Here is a 25104-nt window from a genome sequence, read left to right on the forward strand (position 1 = left end):
AGAAGGTGTGAGAATGGTTAGAAAAAGGAGGGAAAATCGTGAACTATTGCACCTGTGATGCACCGTGTAAAAGACATTTTGTGTCTGACTCCAGGGCACATGCTACATACCTGTGTTCCTCCGTGTGTGGCGTGTGTTTGCTCATATTCGAAGAACAAGTTTAGAAATACTACGTACTCTTATTACCTGCACAAGTAATTCTCAACCACTGAAAACCTGCCCAGGGCGACCTCCTAAATTGCTTTCCCTAACGAACGAGGCGAAGAGGCCCCCGACCCTCCCCACTGACAACGGAATCGCAGCGAACACTCTGACGCCTGTGCTGGTGTCAGAGACAGTTTTAACCACCTGACTTGTGTTTGCGGGCGGGGGTTGGGGGGTGTGCGTGTCGCCGAGCAGCTCAGCCCTGTTCATTCGCGCGAGTTTGTCCACCGCGTCCCCGGGCATCTCCGGAGCCAGCGCTGCGCGGGCGCCAAGGACAAGCACTGAGCAAGCCCGCCCGCTCCTGCCCAGCGGCGCAGCCGGAACCCGGGTCCGGAGGTCAGTCCCGCGGCCGCAGCTCCGAAGGGTGTGCGCCATGGGGCGGGGGCGCAGCGCGGGGCGGGGGGCGGCGGGACGGCGCTGCGGGGTCTCCGCGGGGAGGGCGGCGCGCCCAGGGAGGACGCGCGGGTGAATTCTGGGGAGTGGGGCGCAGGAGCTGCTGCCTAGGAGCCCCTGAGACCCGACGGTGCGCGCGGTGGGGCCCCTTGAGGAGCCCGCGTCTCCCCTGAGGGCGGTCGGGACGCTCAGGTCCTCGTGAGCCGCGGGGCGACTCCAGGTCCGAGGATTTCTCTGGCCACTGGGAGGAGGGAAGAGTGGAGGGGACAGAGGAGGCTGGGGTGTCAGTAGTAGGGGTGGCGGGGACCCCGTCCAGGACAGGTGGGGGAGGCGCCCGGGTCCTGGTCCTGAGGTGTTAGGGGGCAGGAGGGGCGGACGGGGGACTTTGTAGTTGGATGGAGGAGGCGGGCGGAACAGGTTTGCTCTGCACACCAGAGAGGCCGCTCGGGTATCTATCGGGGGGTCAGGTAGCGAACCGGCCAAGTAGAGAATCGGAAAATGATACTGCGGGGGGTCCCGAGGGTAGTTTGAGGGATGAGGAGCGGGGGGAGCCCCTCCGGTTGTGTTGGGGGGTTCGCTGAGACGCATAAGAGGTTTGCAGATGAGAAGGGCCTTTGGAAAACAGCTTTTGAGCCTCCAGCGCTTCTGTGCGCCTGCGTGCTGCGGGTGGGGGCAGGGAGCCTGTTTGGGGCGCGCATCTTTGAGGGGCAGCCTCGGGGGGATGGACCCTGGGTGAAACTGGGGGTGGGCCCTGGGTGTCAGCCAGAGGGAAACTGTGTTGGAGAGGGTGACGTGTATTTTCAGCTTCTGCGTCTGCAGTTGTGTGTGCCCCGAGTGTGTGTGTGTGTGTGTGTGTGTGTGTGTGCATGTCCAGGACTGCCTGTGAGGAGGGCATTCAGTACTGACAAGCACGCCTGCCCACGGGGGAGGCGGGGGTCTCTGAGTTTCCCTGGAGTGTGTCTGCAGATGTGTTTGTGTCATTATGCCCTGGTTTCCCCAGTGTTCATCTGAAAATGTGTGTCTCTTACAATTGTGTGTGTGTCTATCTGACCAAGTGTTCCCGCCCTTTGACGCACCTTGTATTTGCACGATTATGTGTGAGAGTCTGTGATGGGTCTTATTCTTTAAAAAGGCTTAGAGGGAGAGGTTTGACTCTAAGTTACCAGACAGTGTGTTCTGAGTGTGGCTGTGTATTTAATCATATTTAATCCTCAGGTTTAGTATTTATAGTCCTCATTTTCATGAGGGGAAAGCTGACAGAGCAAGAGGTTAAATAACCCCTGAATCAGGGATTGCAGGTAAAATACAGGACACCTGCTTAAATTTGAATTTCAGATAAATAATGAATTACCTTTTAGTATAAGTATGTCCTGAATATTTCATGGGACTTACCTATACTTAAACATAATTTATCAAAATAAATAAAAAATGATTTTTATGTAGACATGACCCATGCAGTGTTTGAACATACTTATGCTAAAAAATGATTTGTGTATCTGAAATTCAAATCTCAGTTTGCTGTGTATTTCTTGTAATCTTGTTGTTGTTAAATCTGGCGAGCTTGATCCTTGAGATCTCTCGGCTAGTGACCGGCAGGCTGGAACCCCTCAGTGCACCCTCCAGACACACTGGCCCAAGTCCTGCCCAGGGTAAAGCTGGGGTGGAGGCGGGGCCCCAGGACCCCACAGCTGAGCCTGCTGCTAGGCACCCTTGCTGCAGTGCTGGCCCCTCCCCAGGGGCTGTGGTGAGGGGTCTGTGGACCGGCCCCCTCGTCTTCACAGCAGTCCTAAGAGTCAGTCTTAAGACTTAAGACTTAAGACTTAAGCATCTTGTACCAGAATGGGGCCCCTGAGGCCAGGGAAGCAAGGTCCTGGTCTGAACCATTTGGTCAAGCTGCCTTGTAGCCTTAGGACAGGGCTGAAATATCGCACTAGGAATGATGGCCATGAGGTGCACCTATTGAGTGTCTGCTGTATGCCAGACACCAGAGGCCCTTTTGATACTCAGTTAACTGACATTCACCTTCAGGGTCCCAGCTTTTTGTGGCATAATATTTCTTCAGTTTTACTTATCTACAAAACAGAAACAGATTCACAGACTTAGAGAACGAACTTATGGTTACCAGTGGGGAAGGGATAGTTGGTGGGTTTGGAATTGACATGTACACACTGCCATATTTAAAATGGATAACCAACAAAGACCTACTGTATAGCACAGGGAACTCTGCTCAATGTTATATGGCAGCCTGGATGGGAGGGGAGTTTGGGGGAGAATGGATACCTGTATATGTATGGCTGAGTCCCTTTGCCGTGCACCTGAAACTATCGCATTGTTAATCAGCTATACTCCAATATAAAATAAAAAGTTTTTTTAAAAAAGGTAGTATTTCTTCACTGTTTAAATGGTCATAAACCCCAGACCCATGACCCCTGCCCTTGCCCTTGCCAGGTGCCATGGCACTCGCTCTCCCCAAATCACGCACTGGGCCTTGGAAGCCACTCTAGGAGGCAGGCATTGCCAACACTCCCCTTGGATGTTGGGGGCCTGGAGACTTGGGGAGGAGATAGAGCTGTCTGAGTCCATCCGACACCTGAGAGCAGTGCTGGGGTTCACACCCCGGCCATCTGGGTCCCCAGCCCAGGCACTGACTGCTCTGGTCTCCTGTCCATAGGGAGCAGCTGTGGTGTCACGATGCTACCTCTCAGCACCATCGAGGGCCAGGAAACGGAGGAGGTGCAGACCAAGCCGCCGGAGAAAGGAGGTGAGACACACATGGGGTGGAAAACCGTGGGCAGTTGGGAGTGGGGAGGGTCTCCAGGGTAAGGCTAATGGGGAAGTATTGACCCTGAAGACTGATCCCAACCCCAAGTATCTCCCACTGGGTCTTCCTGGGAAGGGAGTGCCCTGAAGGGCTCCCAGGATGGAACCCCGAGACATCACCTCATGTCAGTAGGTCCTGTCACTGCCCTGCTCAGACCCGTCAGAGATCTCCTGAGAGCTGAATGAATTTAGGCTCCTTTCTGTGGCCTGGACACCCCTGTTGTCTTACCCCAGCCCCTTCACTCACTGACATTCCCAGTCTGTTCCCTGTGGGTCTTCAGGATGCAATTTAAGGCATGTCTGCAGGTGCTGCTGTGCAACCTCCAGCAAGTGTTCTAACCTCTCTGTGCCTTGGTTTCCTCATCTCTAAAGTAGGATGATGAGAGTAGCCGCTTCAGAGAGTTATTATGAAGAACCAAGAAAGATAATACGTGTAAAATACTTAAATGCATCCCTGGCACAAAGCAAGTACTCCACATATATTAGCTCTTGTCAATGGTTTCATGATGAAGATTTTATTATTATTGAGTTTCTCAAGCCTCAGAGGGCAAGATGGCCTCATGCCTCTTTCCTCCTCCCTCAGTCCTGCTTTCTGAGAACCCTGATGATCCACCAAAGAAGCCCATCAGAATGAAGGGAACAATGTTATTCAGGGTCCTGCCGTTCTGTCCTGTGGTAAGTCTGCTTGTTTCCTCCCTTTGGCCAGAGGCCCCTGGGTTCTGAGAAGTCAGGTACATCCACCACCATCTCTGCCCAGCAGAGACCCTTGGGTGGCTGGGTGCCCCTTTGTCCATCTCTCATCCCGGATGTGGTCCCATCTTGTGGGGGATAGTTTTCCTTGAAGATGCTGCCCTCTTTCCTGCCTTCTTTTCTTTCCTACTTCCTGCCTCTGCTCCAATGTCACCTCCTCCATGAAGCTTCCCTTGCTCACTTTTTCTCCATTTCTCTCCAACCCCCTTGCCTTGCTGAAGTTTTTCCAGAGTAATTATTGCTACCTGAGAGCGTACCTGTATCTGTGTGTTCATCATCTGTCTCCCCTACTAGAGTAGTTCTTGGGGGCAGGAAACTCCTCTGTTCTTCAATGACATACCCCTGTGTGTAGAACAGATGTAACCAGCGGTAAGCACTGTATACACACGAGCTGATTAAATGGAGGAATGAATTAGGGAACGGTCCCTGCTGAGGCAGGCAGCTGTGGCTTTGTCCACCTGGATACCATTCCTCCTTCTCCTACTAACACCCTTGATTTTTGGGGGAACCACCTGTCTCCATGCACTATGGATGGATCTGATCCCATCCTCAGACCAGCTCCAGGTATGCCCCTGACCAATCAGAGGCAGCAATGCCAAGGTTCCCTATGATTGGTTCCAGGCTGGGCAGGTGACTCAACCTTAGCCACTGAGGCATCTGCTCTGTCTCTGGGATTCTTAACAGGTGGGAGGGGAGTTTTTGGAGCGGCCCTGATGGGGAACCAGGAGTGCCGCGGGGAGAGGTCAGGGGAGGCACAGGGTCAGGATGCTCTCAAGAACGTCTTTCCTATTAGAGCCTGCAGCAGTGCCAGGGAGGACTCTCTAGAAATCTTATTAGAAAAAAAATTTAAGAGTCACAGATTTTACAAAGCAGTACAAAGATCATCCAAATTCACCAGTTGTTAACACTTTTTCTATTTGCATGTTTTCTCATATATATATAATATACATTATATATAATATACATATGTATTCCTCAGTATGCATGGCCTTAGAAATAGAATATTCTCTTTGGTAAGTGTGAGACTGCTGTAACCTTTGGGCTTTTAACTCTTACATGCACTTTCATCTAATCTAATGTCCATATTCCTGGTTTGTTAGTTTAATACCTAATGTCTTTTTGACGTTCTTTTTCCTCTTAACACAAGGTCTCCTCTAGGTTTCTTAGTAATGTCTTTAGTCTCTTTAAGCTGGAAAATCCCCTCAGCCCTTCTTTGCCTCTTACAACACTGACGATTTTGAAGACCAGAGTCACACCCTGCCCCATATTGATGGCTTTTTACTTTGTTGTTTCTGTTGTTGTTTTGACGCTTTCCCCCTAATGAGATTCAGGGTAAGCTATGATGTCTTCAATACCACCTAAGTGATGCCCTGTCCTTCTCAGGACATCACATCTAGATGCACATGAGGTTTTGCATGTGAGAAGGAATTCAGGTATAATTTTCTTGCTCTGCAACACAGTAATCACTAACTAACTGCATGAGGCTACTTCAATGTAAATGAATCAATCTTAAAAAAAATTCAAAACACGTTTCTCAGCCGCTCAGGGCAGGTTTAAGTGGCCAGATGTGGCCAGTGCCTACCTCACTGGACAGTGCAGATACAGAATATTTCCATGGTCACAGAAGGGTCTGTCTCAGGACTGGGTTAGATCTCTTAAGTTATCAGAATTATCACAGAGCATAGCCCCCAGAAAGTGAGGTTGTGGGCTTGGTGCTGTGAGACACTGAAGAAGCACAGCCAGAGCATCTTGTCAATGGCTCTTGGAGACCCTTGGCTCCATGCACGGTCCTCTGGGCAGTTTGAGTCTCAGGGTGGCCAGTGCCCTGCCCGCAGAAAAACCCCTCTGCCTGGGGCAGATTAACCAGTCGGTTACTGATAATGTTAGATAAATGCTAACATTTCCTGGGCACTTTGCACCTGTCAGGTATGGAGCTGAACACTTTATATAGATGATCTCGTGTAACATTCACCAGAGTCCAAGAAATAGGAACTAATATGATCCCCAATGTATAGGAGAGAAACCCAAGGCTCATGAGAGCTTTTTTAAGGTTGTTATTTCAAATTTTGTACATAATCAAGACTCAATGGCTATTTTTATATTACACTCTTTCAACTCTCAGGATCCATATCTTCATAAAGTATTTCTTTTTTAAAAGAAAAACAACAAAGTGTATCTGTTCACATTTCTGCCCAAACTGCCCTTTTGCCAGAGAGCAGCTTGGCTTCATCTGCTGCAGGAGCTGGCACAGAAAATTCTCTGGGTCAGGAGTGGGCAGACTCTGGCCATGCAGCCCACAGCCTGCAGTGTAAATAAGGGCTCATTAGCACAGCCACGTCCATCCTTAGGTAGAGTCTGGGCTGCTTTCCTGCAAAGTCCAGTAGCTGTGACACAGCCTGTATGGTCCAGATAGGGTAAACTATTCGCCATGACATCCTTGACAACAAAGGTGACTGATCTTGCTTTGAATAGATGCCAGACTGAAATCAATACGGGTGAAAGTGTGAGAATGTTTAGAAAAAGGAGGGAAACTCTTGAACTACTGTGAGTGTGATACAGTATATAAAAGACATTTTGTGTTTGGGTCCAGTGTACATGCTACATACATGTCTTTCTAGGTGTGTGAGGCATATATTTCCTCATATTCAAATAAGAAGTTTAGAAACAGTACTTACCCTTATTACCTGCATAACTGATTCTCATTCTGTTAAAACCTGCCCGTGGCAACCTCCTAAATTGGTTCCTCTAACGAATGAGGCCCCCAACCGTCCCCCCTAAAACTAAAATTACAGCCAACACTCAGATACCTGTGCTGGTGTCAGAGACTGTTTTAACCACCTGACTTGTGTTTGGGGCCGGGGATGGGGGGGTGTGCGTGACGCTGAGCGACTCAGCTCTGTTCATTCGCGCGAGTTTGTCCACAGATTCCCTGGACATCTTCGGAGCCAGCGCTACCCGGGCGCCAAGGACAAGCACTGAGCAAGCCCGCCCGCTCCTGCCCAGCGGCCCAGCCAGAACCCGGGTCCGGAGGTCAGTCCCGCGGACGCAGCTCCGAAGGGTGTGCGCCATGGGGCGGGGGCGCAGCGCGGGGCGGGGGGCGGCGGGACGGCGCTGCGGGGTCCCTGCGGGGAGGGCGGGACCGCCTGGCCAGGATGCGCGGGTGCGTTCGGGGCAAAAGGGCGCAGGAGCTGCTGCCTAGGAGCCCCTGAGACCCGATTGTGCGCGCGGTGGGGCCCCTTGAGGAACCCGCGTCTCCCCCGAGGGTGGTCGGGACGCTCAGGTCCTCGTGAGCCGCGGGGCGACTCCAGGTCCGAGGATTTCTCTGGCCACTGGGAGGAGGGAAGAGTGGAGGGGACAGAGGAGGCTGGGGTGTCAGTAGTAGGGGTGGCGGGGACTCCGTCCAGGACAGGTGGGGGAGGCGCCCGGGTCCTGGTCTCGAGATTTTAGGAAGTAGGAGGGGCAGACGGGGGACTCTGTAGTTGGATGGAGGAGGCGGGAGGTATGGGGGTTGGTCTGCACACCTGAGAGGCCAGTTAGGTGTCAGGGGTTCGGTTATCTCACTGGCCGAATAAAAACATAGGAACATGGCTTTGGGGGGAGTCCATAGAGCATGCCTTTTAGGGGTGAGGAGGAGCGTGGAGCCCCTCCGGAAAGGTTTGGGGGTTCACTAAGAACGAATAAGAAGATTTGCAGATGAGAAGGGCGCTTGGAGAACAGCTTTTGAGCCTCCAGCGCCTCTGTGCGCCTGCGTGCTGCGGGTGGGGGCAGGAAACCTGTTTGGGGCGCGCATCTTTGAGGGGCAGCCTCGGGGGGTTGGGCCTTGATTGTCAGCCAGAGGGAAATTGCGTGGGAGGGTGATGTGTAATTTCAGCTGGTGCATCTGCAGTTTTGTGTCTCCCGAGTGTGTGTGTGTGTGTGTGTGTGCATGTGCAGGATTGCCTGTGAATGGGGCGTTCAGTACTGACGAGCAGGTCTGCCTGCTTGAGTAGTGAGGGTCTCAGATTTCCCTGGATGTGTCTGCAGATGTCGGTGTGTCGTTATGCCCTGGTTTCCTCAGTGTTCATCTGAAAATGTGCGTTTCTGTGTGTGTGTACCTGGCCGGCTGGTCCCACTATATGATGCACCTTATATTTGCACGATTATGGGTGACAGTCTGTGATGGTTCTTAAGCATCTTAAAAAGGCTTCGAAGAAGAGGTTTGACTCTAAGTTACCAGATAGTGTGTCCTGAGTGTGTGTGTGTGTATTTAATCATATTTAATCCTCATGTTTAATCATTTATTTTCCTCATTTTCATGGACGGGAAAGCTGACAGCACACGAGGTTAAAAAACCCCTGAATCGGGGCTTGCCAGGTAAAATACAGGATGCTTACTTCAATTTGAATTTAAGACAAATAATGAATTACCTTTTAGTATAAGTATGTTCCAAATATTTCATGGGACCTGCCTATACTTAAACATAATTTAGAAAACTAAGTAAAAAATGACTTTTTATGTAGACATGCCCCAGGCAGTGTTCGGATATGCTTATACTAAAAAATGATTTGTGTATCTGAAATTCAAATCTCAGTTTGCTGTGTATTTGTTGTAATGTCGTTTTGTTAAATCTGGCAAACTTAATCCTTGAAATCTCTTGACTAGTGACTGGCAGCCTGGAACCCCCCGCAGCCCACCCCTTCCAGACACACTGGTCCAAGTCCTGCCCAGGGTAAAGCTGGGGTGCAGGCGGGGTCCCAGGACCCCACAGCTGAGCCTGCTGCTAGGCACCGTTGCAGCAGTGCTGGCCGCTCCCCGGGGGCTGTGGTGAGGGGTCTGTGGACCGGCCCCCTCATCTTCACAGCAGTCCTGAGAGGCAATCACTTAAGCATCCTGTACCAGAATGGGTCCCAAGGCCAGGGAAGTGAGGTCCTGGTCTGAACCACTTGGTCAAGCTGCAATGTAGCCTTAGGACAGCCCTGAAATACAGCACTGGGAATGCTAACCATGAGCGCACTTATTTAGTGCCTGCTGTATATGCCAGACACCACAGGCCCTTTTGATATCCAGTTAACTGACATTCACCTTCAGGGTCCCAGCTTTTTGTGTCAAGATATTTCTTCTTTTTCTTAAAGGGGCATAAACACCAGACCCATGATCCCTGCCCTTGCCCTTGCCAGGTGCCATGCCAAATGCTCTCCCCACATCACACACTGGGCCTTGGAAAAACACTAGAGGGAGGCATTGCCAACACTCCCCTTGGATGTTGGGGATCTCAAGACTTGGGGAGCCGTCTGAGTCCCTCCGACACCTGAGAGAAGTGCTGGGGTTCACACCCGGGCCATCTGGGTCCCCAGCCCAGGCACTGACTGCTCTGGTCTCCTGTCCATAGGGAGCAGCTGTGGTGTCACGATGCTACCTCTCAGCACCATCGAGGGCCAGGAAACGGAGGAGGTGCAGACCAAGCCGCCCGAGAAAGGAGGTGAGACACACACGGAGTGGAAAACTGTGGGCAGGTGGCAATGGGGAGGGCCCCCCGGGGAGACCTGATGAGGAAGGGTTGACCCTGAAGACTGATCCCAGCCCCAAATATATCCCACTGGCTCTTCCTGGGGAGGGAGGGCCCTGAGGGGCACCCAGGATGGAACCTCTCCGACATTCCTTCATGTCAGTGGGTCCTGTCTCTCCCCTGCTCAGAGCCTGCAGGGGTGTCTCCTGGGTCTCCTGGGAGCTGGAATCAATCTGGGCTCCTCTCTGTGATCTGGTCACCTGCCTGGACTGGCCCTGCATCCAGTTGCCAGGTCTAGGGGCTACGAGGTCATTTGTTTGGGATATGATGGAGGCCTGACCCAAGGATTTAGCTGAGGGGATGGGCAGGAGTGGGGTAGGTTGTGGAGCCTGCTGGTGGCTTGGCCTCATGAGTGAGGGATGCTGGGTCTGTTGCCATGTTTCCTTTCTGAAACATCTTACTTTGCAATAATTTTATATTCACAAGAAGTTGCCATAATAGTACATAGAAGTTCCATGGACACTTCATCCCATTTCCCCCAGTATTTTTATTTTATATGATGATAGTACAACATCAAAACTAGCCCATGGATATTGGCACAATCCATGTGTGTTTTTACTTGTATTTCATCACATCTATAGCTGTGTGTAACCATCATACAAAACAAGATACAGGCCACTTTTTTAGCTAGCTACTCCCTTACGAGAGGTGGCTACTTTCCAGCTTCTTGTCCAATCTTCCAGAATGTTCTATGCCCACGCATACAGACAAGGATGTGTATGTATCTGTTACTATGTATTTATGTCTGATGTACTGTGTGTACTGTATATGCCACTGCCAGTTCCCATTTTGTCTTGTTTCATTTAATTCTGACCTGGCACTTAGTATCTTCCAGTCACCGTCCCAATGCTTTCCAAGCACCCAATCACTGGTGCTTCACAACTCTGTGAGGTAAGGAGAGTGATTACCCCATTCTGCAGATGGGAAATCTGAGGGGTGACAAGGATGAATGATTAGCTCATGCTGGGACTTGAAGCGTCTGGCCTCGGGGTCTTTGACCTTAAGCCCTGTGTCTCCTGTCCATCTTGGAGACTCTTCCCCACAAGATGACAAGTTTGTGTTCCAGCTGCCTGGCATTCCATGGTCTGTCTGTCCTGTACTGTAGTTTATTTAACCTGGTTCCTGCAGGTGGCCGTTCGGGTTATTCCCAGTCTTTGAGGAAAACAATAAATGCAAGTAGAAATAAGATTATAGTTGGGTCATATTGCACACAGGGGAGTATATCCAGGACAATATGTCTAAAAGGGGGAATGGCTGCATCAGAGGAGGATGTGCATTTGTAATTTGGTGACTTTGACTGAATGGTCCTCCATAGAGAGACCGATTTCCATTCCCAGCAGGAGTGTAGGAGTTTCTAAGAAAATATCTGGATTTGTTGGTAGCTTTGAAATATCAGGAGATTTCACTCTAAATCAAGATATCTGTGTTCTGTGGGGAAACCTGACAATTTTCTGGAGAGGCAGCCCCACAGGCAGCTGCATATCAGCTGTCCCTTCCTCCTGGACACGGGCTCCCCAGGCTGCCACCATCTCCAGAGCCCCCTGTTGTCTTACCCCAGCCCCTTCACTCACTGACATTCCCTCTCTGTTCCCTGTGGGCCTTCGGGACGCAATTTAATGCATGTCTGCAGGCGCTGCTGTGCAACCTCCAGCAAGTGTCCTAACCTCTCTGTGCCTTGGTTTCCTCATCTCTAAAATGGGATGATGATAGTAGCCATCTCAGAGAGTTATTATGAACAATCAATTAAGCTATGATGTGTAAAATACTTAAAAGAGTGCCTGACACATAGCAAGTACTCAACACATGTTAGTTCTTCTCAATGATTTTATGATGAAGATCTTATTATTATTGAGTTTCTCAAGCCTCAGAGGGCAAAATGGCCTCATGAGTCTTTCCTCCTCTCTCAGCCCTGCTTTCTGAGAACCCTGATGAGCCACGAAAGAAGTCCACTGGAATGAAGGGAAGACTGTCATTCAGAGTCCTGCCGATCTGTCCCATGGTAAGCCTTCCTGTTTCCTCCCTTCAACCAGAAGCCCCTGGATTCTGAGAGCTCAGGCACATCTGCCAGCCTCTCTGCCCAGCAGAGATGCTTGGGTGGCTGGGTGCCCCTGTTCCCCCAAGGATGTGGCCCCATCCTCTGGGGGATGGTTTTCCTTGAGGATGCTGCCCTCTTTCCTGCCTCCTTCTCTTTCCTAATCCCTGCCTCTGCTCCAATGTCACCTCCTCCATGAAGCCTCCCTTGGACACTTCCTCCCCATCTGGATCTAACACCCTGCCTTGCTGAATTTTTTTCAGAGTAATTATTGCTACCTGAGAGCATACCTTATATCTGTGTGTTCATCATCTGTCTTCCCTACTACAGTAGTTCTGTGGGGGGGGGGCGGGGGCAGGAACCTGTTCTGTTGTTCAAGGACATATCCCTGTGCATAGAACAGATGTAACCAGCGGTAGGCACTGTACACAGGTGGGCTGATTAAATGGAGGAATGAATTAGGGGACGGTCCCTGCTGAGGCAGGCAGCTATGGATTTGTCCACCTGGATACCATTCCTCCTTCTCCTACTAACACCCTTGGTTTTTCTTGGGGGACCACCTGTCTCCATGCACTATGGATGGATCTGATCCCATCCTCAGACCAGCTCCAGGTATGCCCCTGACCAATCAGAGCCAGCAATGCCAAGGTTCCCCATGATTGGTTCCTGGCTGGGCACGTTGACTCAACCTTGGCCAATAAGGCATGTGCTCTGTCTCTGGGATTCTTAACAGGCAGGAGCGGAGCTTGGAGCGGCCCTGATGGGGAACCAGCGGGGCCATGGGGAGAGGTCAGGGGAGGCACAGGGTCAGGATGCTCGCAAGAACGCCTTTCCTATTAGAGCCTGCAGCAGTGCCAGGGAGGACTCTTTAAAAAAACTTCTTATTAGAAAATAATATGACAATCAAAGATTTTTTTAAAAAAAACAGTACAAAGATCATCCAAATTCACCGATTATTATCATGTTTTCTATTTTCATGTTTTCTCATATTATATATATTCATATATATTCCTATAGGAATATATATATATATGTAACTATTCTCCCCTGTGTATCACCTTAGAAATAGAATATTCTCTTATCCAACTGTTGGCATGTTTTCACCTCTGGGCTTTTAACCCTGATACACACTTTCGTCACATCTGCTGTCCATATTCCAGGCTTGTTAATTTACTACATACTGTGTGCTTGGTGTTCTTTTTCCTCCTACACAAGGTCCTGTGTAAGGACAGGTATAGTGCTTAGTAATGTATCTTTAGTCTCTTTAAGCTGGAAAATCCCCTCCGTCTTTCTTTGCCTCTTATGATACTGATGAGTCTGAAGATCAGAGTCACACCTCGTACAATGTTGATTGCTTTTTTGGTTCTGTTTCATTTCATTTCTTTGCTTGTTTGTTTTTTACGCTGTCCCCCTAATGACATTCAGGATAAGCTATGATCTCTGGAATATCACCTAAGTGATGCCCTGCCCTTCTCAGGACATCACACCTAGGTCAGTCTGCCATCGTTGGTGATACGAATTTTGATCCACTCAGCTGAGATGCTTGTCCCTTTTCTCCACTGAATACTTTCTGATTTTTGTTTTCCCCATGCAACTAACTAATGAGATATCAGTGGGGAGACACTGTAGATGAACCAAATAATCTAGAAACAGAGAGCATTCTGATTGGTTCATTTCGGGTCCTGTGCTCACCAATGAACCAATCATCAGCTTAGGAGATGAGAACCCTAAAACTCTCAACCTGGGCCACATGCCCATGGGTGGTAGAAGTTCCCTACCTGTCCCCAACCACAAGAACAGAAGTATGGGGTGAGGCAGCTATTCTCAACCACAGGCAGTTTATCCCCCAGGGGACACCTTCAGTGTCTGGAAAATTTTTCTTTGTTACAGCTAAAGGGATGGTGCTGCTGGCACCTGGTGGGTAGAGGCCAGAGAAGATGCTTAACATCCTGCAATGTACAGGATGCCCCCCTTCCCCAAAAGAATGATCTGACCCCAAAATGTCACTAGTGTGACACTAACGTTCTCTTCTTTCTTCTCTGTTCTCTGTCCTTCCAGCCAAGTGTTTGCTTCACCTATTACTTGGAACCGGATGACTCTGACTCTGATTCCCAGTTTCCTCCTGAACCTTCGAAACCTGACCCAAATTGCACCTTTGTGCCTCTGCCTGTGTTAGAGTTTCGTGAAATCAAGGTGTGTGAATGTCCCCTGTGCTGTCTCAGCTTTGTCACTGCTTCCTAATACCTGAGGTCCCTCTGCTTCCTGCTCTTGCCTCAGCACCCTGGAATCATGCATGCTGGTCTACTGTGATGTAAAATCCCCAAATACAGCTGCTTAAATAAACCAAACTTGATGTCTCTCTCATAGCTGTGGTCTGTGTGTAAAACTCCACCGGCCGGGGTGTTGCATTCCCGTTGAGTTGGGCAGCCAAGGTCCTTTGACCTTGGTGCTCTGTGTCACGTGGCTGGAGAGGGCTCACCCCCCACATCCCGTCCACATTGTGGCTCAGGGGAAGGGGAGGAGGATGAGGGAAGGGGAAGACACACTTTAGGGCTTCAAAGGGCAACTCCTACAAGATGCCCAGATCACTTTTCCTTAAACCTCATTGGCCAGAACATAGTCACATGACCACATCTAGCTGCAAGAGATGCTGGAAAGTGCAGTCCTGTGCTCACCTAATAGCTTCTATTATTACAGCAAAGGAGAATGGATATTGTGTCCACCACTGACCAGGTCTGTTATGTTAATTTAGCCCTGGCACCAGGCTATGAATACATGAGTGAATAAATGTATTCTTCAATTCTGTATCTCTCTCCCATTGACTAGGATCTCCTCCATTTTTACACAAATATTTAGAATGATGAACCTTCGAGCACTGACCATGTGGTAGGCACTGAGCTAATGTCTTTACACATTTTGATCCACTTAATTCTCACAACCATATGGCTGGTTCTGTTATTATCCATCTTTCCAAGATAAGAGAACAGAGGCACAGAGAGTTCATGTCACTTGCTTCAGGTCACACAGATCATAAGTAGCCAAGCCAAGATTCAAACCCAGGCAGGCTGGCACCAGAGTCTATGCCCTTATCCATCATGGTAATAACCTCACACATGTGGTCACTGGGACTTTCTCAGATGGTCACACAAGTGTGAGTGGAAGAGTATCTTCCAACATTCATACCTTCCAAGATGCATAGCATCCATTCACTTACCTCTTCAGATATTGCGTAAATACTTGGAATATGCATGTAACACTTATCTTTAGACACAGTAATGCCACTTAACTACAACAACAACAAAATCCACAGAAATTGTCGATTGAAGTAAAAATGCACAATGTGAGAGCTGTGAGTTTCAGTTTATTTGGGGACTTACTGAGGACTATAGCCCAGGAAGCAGCCTCTCAGAGAGCTCTGAGGAACTGCTCCAAACGGTAGGTAGGAGGTCAGTTTCTGTGTGATTTTGGAGAAGGGGTCCTTGCAGTCAAGTACACACCTCATTACACGGCTACTGTTGGTTGGGACGAACGGACATATCAGTTAATGTGTTTAGTGCTTTTCTAAGTATGGGAGAATCAAAGAATCTTGGGTTATATTATTTTCTCCTGAACATATCTAATGTCTGAGGTGTAACCAAACCCAGGTTTGGCCACTTGCCGCTCATAAGCTAATAATTAAAGAGGCAAGTGTCAATAGAAAGGAAAGGTGCTTTAATCAGGAAAGCTGACAATCTGGGGAGATGGTGGACTCATGTCCACGGACCAACCCCAAAGATTCTGTTCAGCCTTGACAGTTTTAAAAGGAAAAAATGGAGGAATCTCAGTGAATCATCGAGGCAGGAGGTTGGGTTCTGCATCATTCTCCATTGCATGCAGAACTGGCTGAGTCTCTCTTCAGATGTTATCTTGCCCACGTGATCTGCCTGCAGGATTGCTTAGGGGCGCTACTTGGGGTAGAGAGCTAGTCATACTTCTTTTTATCTAGGAAAAGAATCGACAGGTTAGACAAGGCATGATGTGCATTCAGGAGAGCATAAGTCAGGAGTTGGTTTCAATTGCTTAGTGATCTCATTCCTATAATTAGGTTCTTTTAAGGTTAGAGGGGAACAGAAATGGACAAACAGGAAAGGGCCAAAAAAGCTGCATTCAGAGGGCCATTTCTGCCACTTTCCTCAGAGCATAGAGTGCCTCACCCGGGTCTTAACCCTGAATTCCTTTCAGGGTGAACTGTAGGTGGTACGGAACGGTGGGCAACATCCTTTAGTTGGCAAACTTCAGGAGCAACAGCCACAAGGGGTCGTGGAGGTGGCTCTGCTGAGGTTTCTGGGCTCCTCCAGATGCCTGGTGGACACTGGTCCTCAGCTCACCTAGGCTGGCTTCTCTTGGGGCACTGGGGAGACCTGGCCCTACTCCAGGTATCTTTCATCCTCCAGCAGGCTTGCCTGGGCATGTTCATCTTCATGGCAGTGGTAGAGGCACAAGAGAGAAACAAATACCAGTTTCACAAATACTTTTCAAGCTTCTGCTTGAATCACATTTTGCCACATCCCTTTGGCCAAAGCAATTTCATGGCCAAGTGCAAATTCAGAAGAGGAGGGCACTACACACTTAGGGGGCAACAGGTTTGGACATGGGGGAGGGTAAAAAACTGGGGCCATGTTTGCAACCTAACACAAGGCAGGATTGTGATCATATCCCCAACATGCATCGACTCCCACCTGTCAGAACACAAGAGGATTCACCAGCCAGGCACCTGGGAAGGAAGCCAGGAATGTGGGAGAGCCTCCACCTGCCAGGTAGCCCTCCTCAAGAGTCAGAAAAGTCTCTGGGAGGATATGTTATCAGTGTGAGGGATGAGGAAAGACTTCCTGTGTAAGTCAAGTGTTCAGAGACATCAGAGCATGCTTCCCAGATAGAAACCCTACAGGTGTCCTGAGTGTGGGAAAGCTTTCACCGATGACCCGACTCTTAATAATCACAGGAAATTCCACACTGCAGGGAAGCCGTGTGCATGCACCAAAGGTGGGGTCCTTCGGGCAGGTCTCCTCCCTGACGCCCCACCAGAAAATTCATGTTGGAAAAGACTGTAAACTCTCCCGGTGTGAAAAGACCTTTAGCTGGAATGCACGCACAACCCCCAGTGCAGGTAAAATGAGGGAACCTATGTGGGTGGAGGTTTCCTTCAGTTCTGCTCAGAAGTTTTCTGGTAGACCAGACGTTCTCATTTGGGGTGATACTCCACCGCCCCCTCCTGGAATTTCCCTGCAAGTTTGGGGCTATTTCTGGTTGTCCAAAATTGGTGTTGCTACTAGGTTGTAATCGATAGAGACCAAGGATCCTCTAAACATGGTGCAATGCACCAGGAAACCCCCTGCACAGAGAATGTTCCGGCCCCAAATGTCAATGTCAATAGTATCATTACAGAGAATTGCATTTGAGAAGGAATTCAGGTATAATTTTCTTGCTCTCCAACACAGTAATCACTAACTAGCTGCATGAGGCCACTTCAGTGTAAACGAATCAATCTTGTATAACATTCAAAACAGAGTTTCTCGGCTGCTCCATGAACGCTTCCGTGGCCAAACGTGGCCAGTGGCTACTGCACTGGACAGTGCAGATACAGAAAATTTCCAAAGTCACAGAATGGTCTGTCTCAGGACTGCTTTAAATCTTGTAGGCTAACAGAATTATCACAAAGTGTAGCCCCCAGAAAGTGAGGATGTGGGCTTGGTGCTGTGAGAGACTGAAGAAGCACAGCCAGATGGAACATCTTGTCAATGGCTCTTGGAGACTCTTGGCTCCATGCACGGTCCTCTGGGCAGTTTGAGTCTCAGCGTGGCCAGTGCCCTGCCCGCAGGACAACCCCTCTGCCTGGGGCAGATTAACCAGTCGGTTACTGATAATGTTGGATAAGTGCTAACATTTCCTGGGCACTTTCCACCTGTCAGGTATGGTGCTGAGCATAGAAGATCTTATGTAACCTTCACCAGAGTCCTGTGAAATAGGAACAAATATGATCCCCAATTTGTAGAAGAGAAACCCGAGGCTTATGAGAGGTGTTTTTAAAGGTTGCTATTTCAAATTTTGCACATATATCAAGAATCTATTCTTATTTTTATATTACACTCTTTCAAGTCACAGGATTCAAATTTTCATAAAATATTTCTTTTTTTTTTAAAGTATATGTGTTCACATTTCTGTCCAAACAACACTTTTTACAGGAACTTCTTGGCTTTATTTACTCCAGGGTCTGGAACAAAACATTCTCTAGGTCAGGGGTGGGCAGACTCTGGTCATCCAGCTCCCAGTCTGTTGTGTAAATAAGGGCTCGTTGCCACAAGTACACCCATTCCTTACCTAACGTCCGGGCTGCTTTCATGCAAAGCGGAGTAGCTGCTACACAGACCCGATGGCCCAGAATTCTAAAGTATTTGCCATGACATCCTTGACAAGAAAGGTGACTGACCTTGCTTCGAATAGATGCCAAACTGAAATCAATACGGGAGAAGGTGTGAGAATGGTTAGAAAAAGGAGGGAAAATCGTGAACTATTGCACCTGTGATGCACCGTGTAAAAGACATTTTGTGTCTGACTCCAGGGCACATGCTACATACCTGTGTTCCTCCGTGTGTGGCGTGTGTTTGCTCATATTCGAAGAACAAGTTTAGAAATACTACGTACTCTTATTACCTGCACAAGTAATTCTCAACCACTGAAAACCTGCCCAGGGCGACCTCCTAAATTGCTTTCCCTAACGAACGAGGCGAAGAGGCCCCCGACCCTCCCCACTAACAACGGAATCGCAGCGAACACTCTGACGCCTGTGCTGGTGTCAGAGACAGTTTTAACCACCTGACTTGTGTTTGCGGGCGGGGGTTGGGGGGTGTGCGTGTCGCCGAGCAGCTCAGCCCTGTTCATTCGCGCGAGTTTGTCCACCGCGTCCCCGGGCATCTCCGGAGCCAGCGCTGCGCGGGCGCCAAGGACAAGCACTGAGCAAGCCCGCCCGCTCCTGCCCAGCGGCGCAGCCGGAACCCGGGTCCGGAGGTCAGTCCCGCGGCCGCAGCTCCGAAGGGTGTGCGCCATGGGGCGGGGGCGCAGCGCGGGGCGGGGGGCGGCGGGACGGCGCTGCGGGGTCTCCGCGGGGAGGGCGGCGCGCCCAGGGAGGACGCGCGGGTGAATTCTGGGGAGTGGGGCGCAGGAGCTGCTGCCTAGGAGCCCCTGAGACCCGACGGTGCGCGCGGTGGGGCCCCTTGAGGAGCCCGCGTCTCCCCTGAGGGCGGTCGGGACGCTCAGGTCCTCGTGAGCCGCGGGGCGACTCCAGGTCCGAGGATTTCTCTGGCCACTGGGAGGAGGGAAGAGTGGAGGGGACAGAGGAGGCTGGGGTGTCAGTAGTAGGGGTGGCGGGGACCCCGTCCAGGACAGGTGGGGGAGGCGCCCGGGTCCTGGTCCTGAGGTTTAGGGGGCAGGAGGGGCGGACGGGGGACTTTGTAGTTGGATGGAGGAGGCGGGCGGAACAGGTTTGCTCTGCACACCAGAGAGGCCGCTCGGGTATCTATCGGGGGGTCAGGTAGCGAACCGGCCAAGTAGAGAATCGGAAAATGATACTGCGGGGGGTCCCGAGGGTAGTTTGAGGGATGAGGAGCGGGGGGAGCCCCTCCGGTTGTGTTGGGGGGTTCGCTGAGACGCATAAGAGGTTTGCAGATGAGAAGGGCCTTTGGAAAACAGCTTTTGAGCCTCCAGCGCTTCTGTGCGCCTGCGTGCTGCGGGTGGGGGCAGGGAGCCTGTTTGGGGCGCGCATCTTTGAGGGGCAGCCTCGGGGGGATGGACCCTGGGTGAAACTGGGGGTGGGCCCTGGGTGTCAGCCAGAGGGAAACTGTGTTGGAGAGGGTGACGTGTATTTTCAGCTTCTGCGTCTGCAGTTGTGTGTGCCCCGAGTGTGTGTGTGTGTGTGTGTGTGTGTGTGTGTGTGTGTGTGTATGTCCAGGACTGCCTGTGAGGAGGGCATTCAGTATTGACAAGCACGCCTGTCCACGGGGTAGGCGGGGGTCTCTGAGTTTCCCTGGAGCCTGTCTGCAGGTGTGCTTGCGTGGTCATGCCCTGGTTTCCCCAGTGTTCATCTGAAAATGTGTGTTTCCAACAATTGTGTGTGTGTTTATCTGGCCAGGTGTTCCCGCTCTTTGATGCACCTTGTATTTGCACGATTATGTGTGAGGGTCTGTGATGGGTCTCATGCTTCTTAAAAAGGCTTAGAGGGAGAGGTGTTGACTCTAAGTTACCAGATAATATGTTCTGAGTGTATGTGCGTATTTAATCATATTTAATCCTCATGTTTAATCATTTATAGTCTTCATTTTCATGGAGGGGAAAACTGACAGCACAAGAGGTTAAATAACCCCAGAATCGGGGCTTGCCAGGTAAAATACAGGATGGTTTCTTAAATTTAAACTTTAGACAAATAATGAATTACCTTTGGGTATAAGCATGTCCCAAATATTTCATGGGACTTGCCTATACTTAAACATAATTTAGAAAATTAAATAAAAAATGATTTTTATGTAGACATGCCCCAGGCAGTGTTTGAACATACTTATACTAAAAAATGATTTGTGTATCTGAAATTCAAATCTCAGTTTGCTGTGTATTTCTTGTAATCTTGTTGTTGTTAAATCTGGCGAGCTTGATCCTTGAGATCTCTCGGCTAGTGACCGGCAGGCTGGAACCCCTCAGTGCACCCTCCAGACACACTGGCCCAAGTCCTGCCCAGGGTTAAGCTGGGGTGGAGGCGGGGCCCCAGGACCCCACAGCTGAGCCTGCTGCTAGGCACCGTTGCAGCAGTGCTGGCCGCTCCCCAGGGACTGTGGTGAGGGGTCTGTGGACCGGCCCCCTCGTCTTCACAGCAGTCCTGAGAGGCAGTCACTTAAGCATCCTGTACCAGAAGAGGCCTCCAAGGACAGGGAAGAGAGGTCCTGGTCTGAACCATTTGGTCAAGCTGCAGTGTAGCCTTAGGACCAGGCTGAAATACAGCACTGGGAATGCTGGCCATGAGTGTGCTTATTTAGTGCCTACTGTATGCCAGACACCAGAAGCCCAGTGCTTGCTGTATATGCCAGACACCAGAGGCCCTTTTGATATCCAGTTAACTGACATTCACCTTCAGGGTCCCAGCACTTCGTGTCATAATATTTCTTGTTTTTCTTAAAGGATTAGAAACCCCAGACCCGTGGTCTCTGCCCTTGCCCTTGCTAGGCACCGTGGCAATCACTCTCCCCACATCACACACTGGGCCTTGGAAGAACACTAGAGGGAGGCATTGCCAACACTCCCCTTGGATGTTGGGGATCTCAAGACTTGGGGAGCCGTCTGAGTCCCTCTGACACCTGAGAGAAGTGCTGGGGTTCACACCCGGGCCATCTGGGTCCCCAGCCCAGGCACTGACTGCTCTGGTCTCCTGTCCATAGGGAGCAGCTGTGGTGTCACGATGCTACCTCTCAGCACCATCGAGGGCCAGGAAACAGAGGAGGTGCAGACCAAGCCGCCGGAGAAAGGAGGTGAGACACACATGGGGTGGAAAATCGTGGGCAGTTGGGAGAGGGGAGGGTCTGCATGGTAAGGTTGATGGGGAAGTGTTGACCCTGAAGACTGATCCCAACCCCAAATATCCCCCGCAGGCTCTTCCTGGGGAGGGAGGGCCCTGAGGGGCTCCCAGGATGGAACCCCCAGACATCACCTGATATCAGTGCATCCTGTCACTGCCCTACTCAGAGGCTGCAGGGATCTCCTGGGAGCTGAATGAATTTGGGCTCCTTTTTGTGGCCTGGATGCCCCTGTTGTCTTCCCCCAGCCCCTTCACTCACTGGCATTCCCTGTCTTTTCCCTGTGGACCTTTGGCTGAAATTTAATGCATGTCTGCAGGCACTGCTGTGCAACCTCCAGCAAGTGTCCTAACTTATCTGTGCTTTGGTTTCCTCATCTCTAAAGTGGGATGATGAGAGTAGCCATCTCAGAGAGATATTATGAACAACCAAATAAGCTATGATGTGTAAAATACTTAAATGCGTGCCTGGCACAAGGAAACTACTCCACACATATTAGCTCTTGACAATGGTTTCATAATGAAGATTTTATTATTATTGAGTTTCTCAAGCCTCAGAGGGCAAGATGGCCTCATGCCTCTTTCCTCCTCCCTCAGTCCTGCTTTCTGAGAACCCTGATGCTCCACCAAAGAAGCCCATCAGAATGAAGGGAACAATGTTATTCAGGGTCCTGCCGTTCTGTCCTGTGGTAAGTCTGCTTGTTTCCTCCCTTTCACCAGACTCCTGAGTTCTGAGAGACCAGGAACTTGCTTTGCCCAGCAGAGACCCTTGGGTGGCTGTGTGCCCCTTGTCCCTCCCTCATCCCAAATGTGGCCCCATCCTGTGGGGGACAGTTTTCCTTGAAGATGCTGCCTGCTTTCCTGCCTTCTTTTCTTTCCTAATTCCTGCCTCTGCTCCAATGTCACCTCCTCCATGAAGCCTCCCTTGCTCACTTTTGCCTCATTTCTCTCTAACCCCTTGCTTTGCTCAATTTCTTCAGCATTATTATTGCTACCTGAGAGCATACCTGTATCTGTGTGTTCATCATCTGTGTTCCCTACTAAAGTGGTTCTTGGGAGCAGGAACCTCCTCTGTTGTTCAATGGCATATCCCCTTGCCTAGAACAGATGTAACCAGCCTTACGCACTGTATACACATGGGCTGATTAAGTGAGGGAGTGAATTACGTAAGGGTCCCTCCTGCGTAGGCAGCTGTGGCTTTGTCCACCTGGACACCATTCCTCCTTCTCCTACTAACACCCTTGGTTTTTCTTGGGGGACCACCTGTCTCCATGCCCTTCGGATGGATCTGATCCCATCCTCAGACCAGCTCCAGGTATGCCCCTGACCAATCAGAGCCAGCAATGCCAAGGTTCCCTGTGATTGTTCCAGGCTGGGCAGGTGACTCAACCTTGACCAATGAGGCGGCTGCTCTGTCTCTGGGATTCTTAACAGGTGGGAGGGGAGTTTTTGGAGCAGCCCTGATGCAGAACCAGGGGGGCCACGGGGAGAGGTCAGGGGAGGCACAGGGTCAGGATACTCTCAAGAACACCTTTCCTATTAGTGCCTGCAGCAGTGCCAGGGAGGACTCTCTAGAAATGTTATTAGAAAAGAATGTAAGAGTCACAGATTTTGCAAAGCAGTACAAAGATCATCCAAATTCACCAATTGTTAATATTTTTCTGTTGGTATGTTTTCTCTTGTAAATATAATATGTATGTTATATATATATATATATATATATATATATATATATATATATATATATATATATATACCTCAGTGTGTATCACCTTAGAAATAGAATATTCTCTTATATAGTGTGGTTTTGAAGTCCAGAGTCACATCCTGCCACATACTAATGTTTTTTGTTGTTGTTGTATGTGGTTGTTTTTTATCTTTTCCCCCAGTGAGGTTCAGGGTAGCTATGATCTCTGGAATACCATCTAATTGATGCCGTGTCTTGCATTTGAGCAGGAATTCAGGTATAATTTTCTTGCTCTGCAACACAGTAATCACTAACTAACTGCATGAGGCTACTTCAATGTCAATGAATCAATCTTGAAAAAAATTCAAAACACGGTTTCTTGGCCGCTCAGGGCAGGTTTCAGTGGCCAAATGTGGCCAGTGGCTACCATACTGGACACTGCAGATACAGAACATTGCCATGGTCACAGAAGGTTCTGTCTCAGGACTGGGTTAGATATCTTATATTATCAGAATTATCACACAGTGTAGCCACCAGAAAGTGAGGATATGGGCTTGGTGAGAGCTTTTTTATTTTAAGGTTGTTATTTCAAATTTTGTACATAATCAAGACTCAATGGCTATTTTTAGATTACACTCTTTTGGTTCTCAGGATCCATATCTTCATAAAGTATTTCTTTTTTAAAAGAAAAGCAACAAAGTGTATCTGTTCACATTTCTGCCCAAACTGCTCTTTTGCCAGAGAGCAGCTTGGCTTCATCTGCTGCAGGAGCTGGCACAGAAGATTCTCTAGGTCAGGAGTGGGCAGACTCTGGCCATGCAGCCCACAGCCTGTAGTGTGAATAAGGGCTCATTAGCACAGCCACGTCCATCCTTAGGTAGAGTCTGGGCTGCTTTCCTGCAAAGTCCAGTAGCTGTGACACAGACCTGATGGTGCACAAAGGCTAAACTATTCGCCACGACATCCTTGACAACAAAGGTGACTGATCTTGCTTTGAATAGATGCCAGACTGAAATCAATACGGGTGAAAGTGTGAGAATAGTTGGAAGAAGGAGGGAAACAAACTGCTGTGACTGTGATGCCGTGTAAAAGGTATTTTGTGTTTGGGCCCAGCACACATGCTACATACATGTGTGTTTATGTGTGTGGCGTGTGTTTCTTCATATTCCAGTAAGAAGTTTAAGAAACACTACTTACCCTTATTAGCTGAACAACTGATTCTCTTCCACCTAAAACGTGCCATTGGCGACCTTTTATATCGGTTTCTCTAACCAACGAGGATGAGGAGGCCCCCGACCTCCCCCAATAATGAAATTGAAGGGAACACTCTGAAACCTGTGCTGGTGTCAGAGACTGTTTTAACCACCTGACTTGTGTTTGGGGCCGGGGATGGCGGGGGGTGCTTTGCGTGACGCTCAGCGACTCAGCTCTGTTCATTCCTCCGAGTTTGTCCACAGATTCCCTGGACATCTTCGGAGCCAGCGCTGCGCGGGCGCCAAGGACAAGCACTGAGCAAGCCCGCCCGCTCCTGCCCAGCGGCGCAGCCGGAACCCGGGTCCGGAGGTCAGTCCCGCGGCCGCAGCTCCGAAGGGTGTGCGCCATGGGGCGGGGGGCGCAGCGCGGGGCGGGGGGCGGCGGGACGGCGCTGCGGGGTCTCCGCGGGGAGGGCGGCGCGCCCAGGGAGGACGCGCGGGTGAATTCTGGGGAGTGGGGCGCAGGAGCTGCTGCCTAGGAGCCCCTGAGACCCGATGGTGCGCGCGGTGGGGCCCCTTGAGGAGCCCGCGTCTCCCCTGAGGGCGGTCGGGACGCTCAGGTCCTCAGTCGCCGCGGGGCGACTCCAAGATTTCTCTGGCCTCTGGGAGGAGGGAAGAGTGGAGGGGACAGAGGAGGCTGGGGTGTCAGTAGTAGGGGTGGCGGGGACTCCGTCCAGGACAGGTGGGGGAGGCGCCCGGGTCCTGGTCCTGAGGTTTAGGGGGCAGGAGGGGCGGACGGGGGACTTTGTAGTTGGATGGAGGAGGCGGGCGGAACAGGTTTGCTCTGCACACCACAAAGGTCAGTTGGGTATCAGGGGGTCAGGTAAC

At 50.2% G+C, this 25104-nt stretch overlaps 1 protein-coding gene across 6 annotated transcripts in view; it reads left to right on the plus strand.

The window, feature by feature from the left end:
* LOC309648252 (uncharacterized protein) overlaps positions 1-25104 on the plus strand; it is a 43497-nt gene that overhangs the window by 12962 nt on the left and 5431 nt on the right. For 4 of the 6 annotated variants that reach the window (XM_082436716.1, XM_082436713.1, XM_082436715.1 and 1 more), the window contains exons 3-8: positions 3269-3358; positions 4001-4092; positions 7092-7197; positions 9536-9625; positions 21934-22025; positions 24481-24586. In XM_082436716.1, the coding sequence (XP_082292842.1) occupies positions 3289-3358; positions 4001-4092; positions 7092-7197; positions 9536-9625; positions 21934-22025; positions 24481-24586 (556 nt within the window). In that variant the 5' untranslated portion in view covers positions 3269-3288. Of the gene's footprint in view, positions 1-334; positions 541-708; positions 818-3268; positions 3359-4000; positions 4093-7091; positions 7198-9535; positions 9626-21933; positions 22026-24480; positions 24587-25104 lie in introns of those variants that run through there. The other 2 variants (XM_082436714.1, XM_082436718.1) reach the window with 2 other exon arrangements.

The sequence above is a fragment of the Balaenoptera physalus genome (genome assembly GCF_965194825.1).
Source record: "Balaenoptera physalus genome assembly, chromosome: 19".
In the NCBI taxonomy this organism is placed as follows: domain Eukaryota; kingdom Metazoa; phylum Chordata; class Mammalia; order Artiodactyla; family Balaenopteridae; genus Balaenoptera; species Balaenoptera physalus.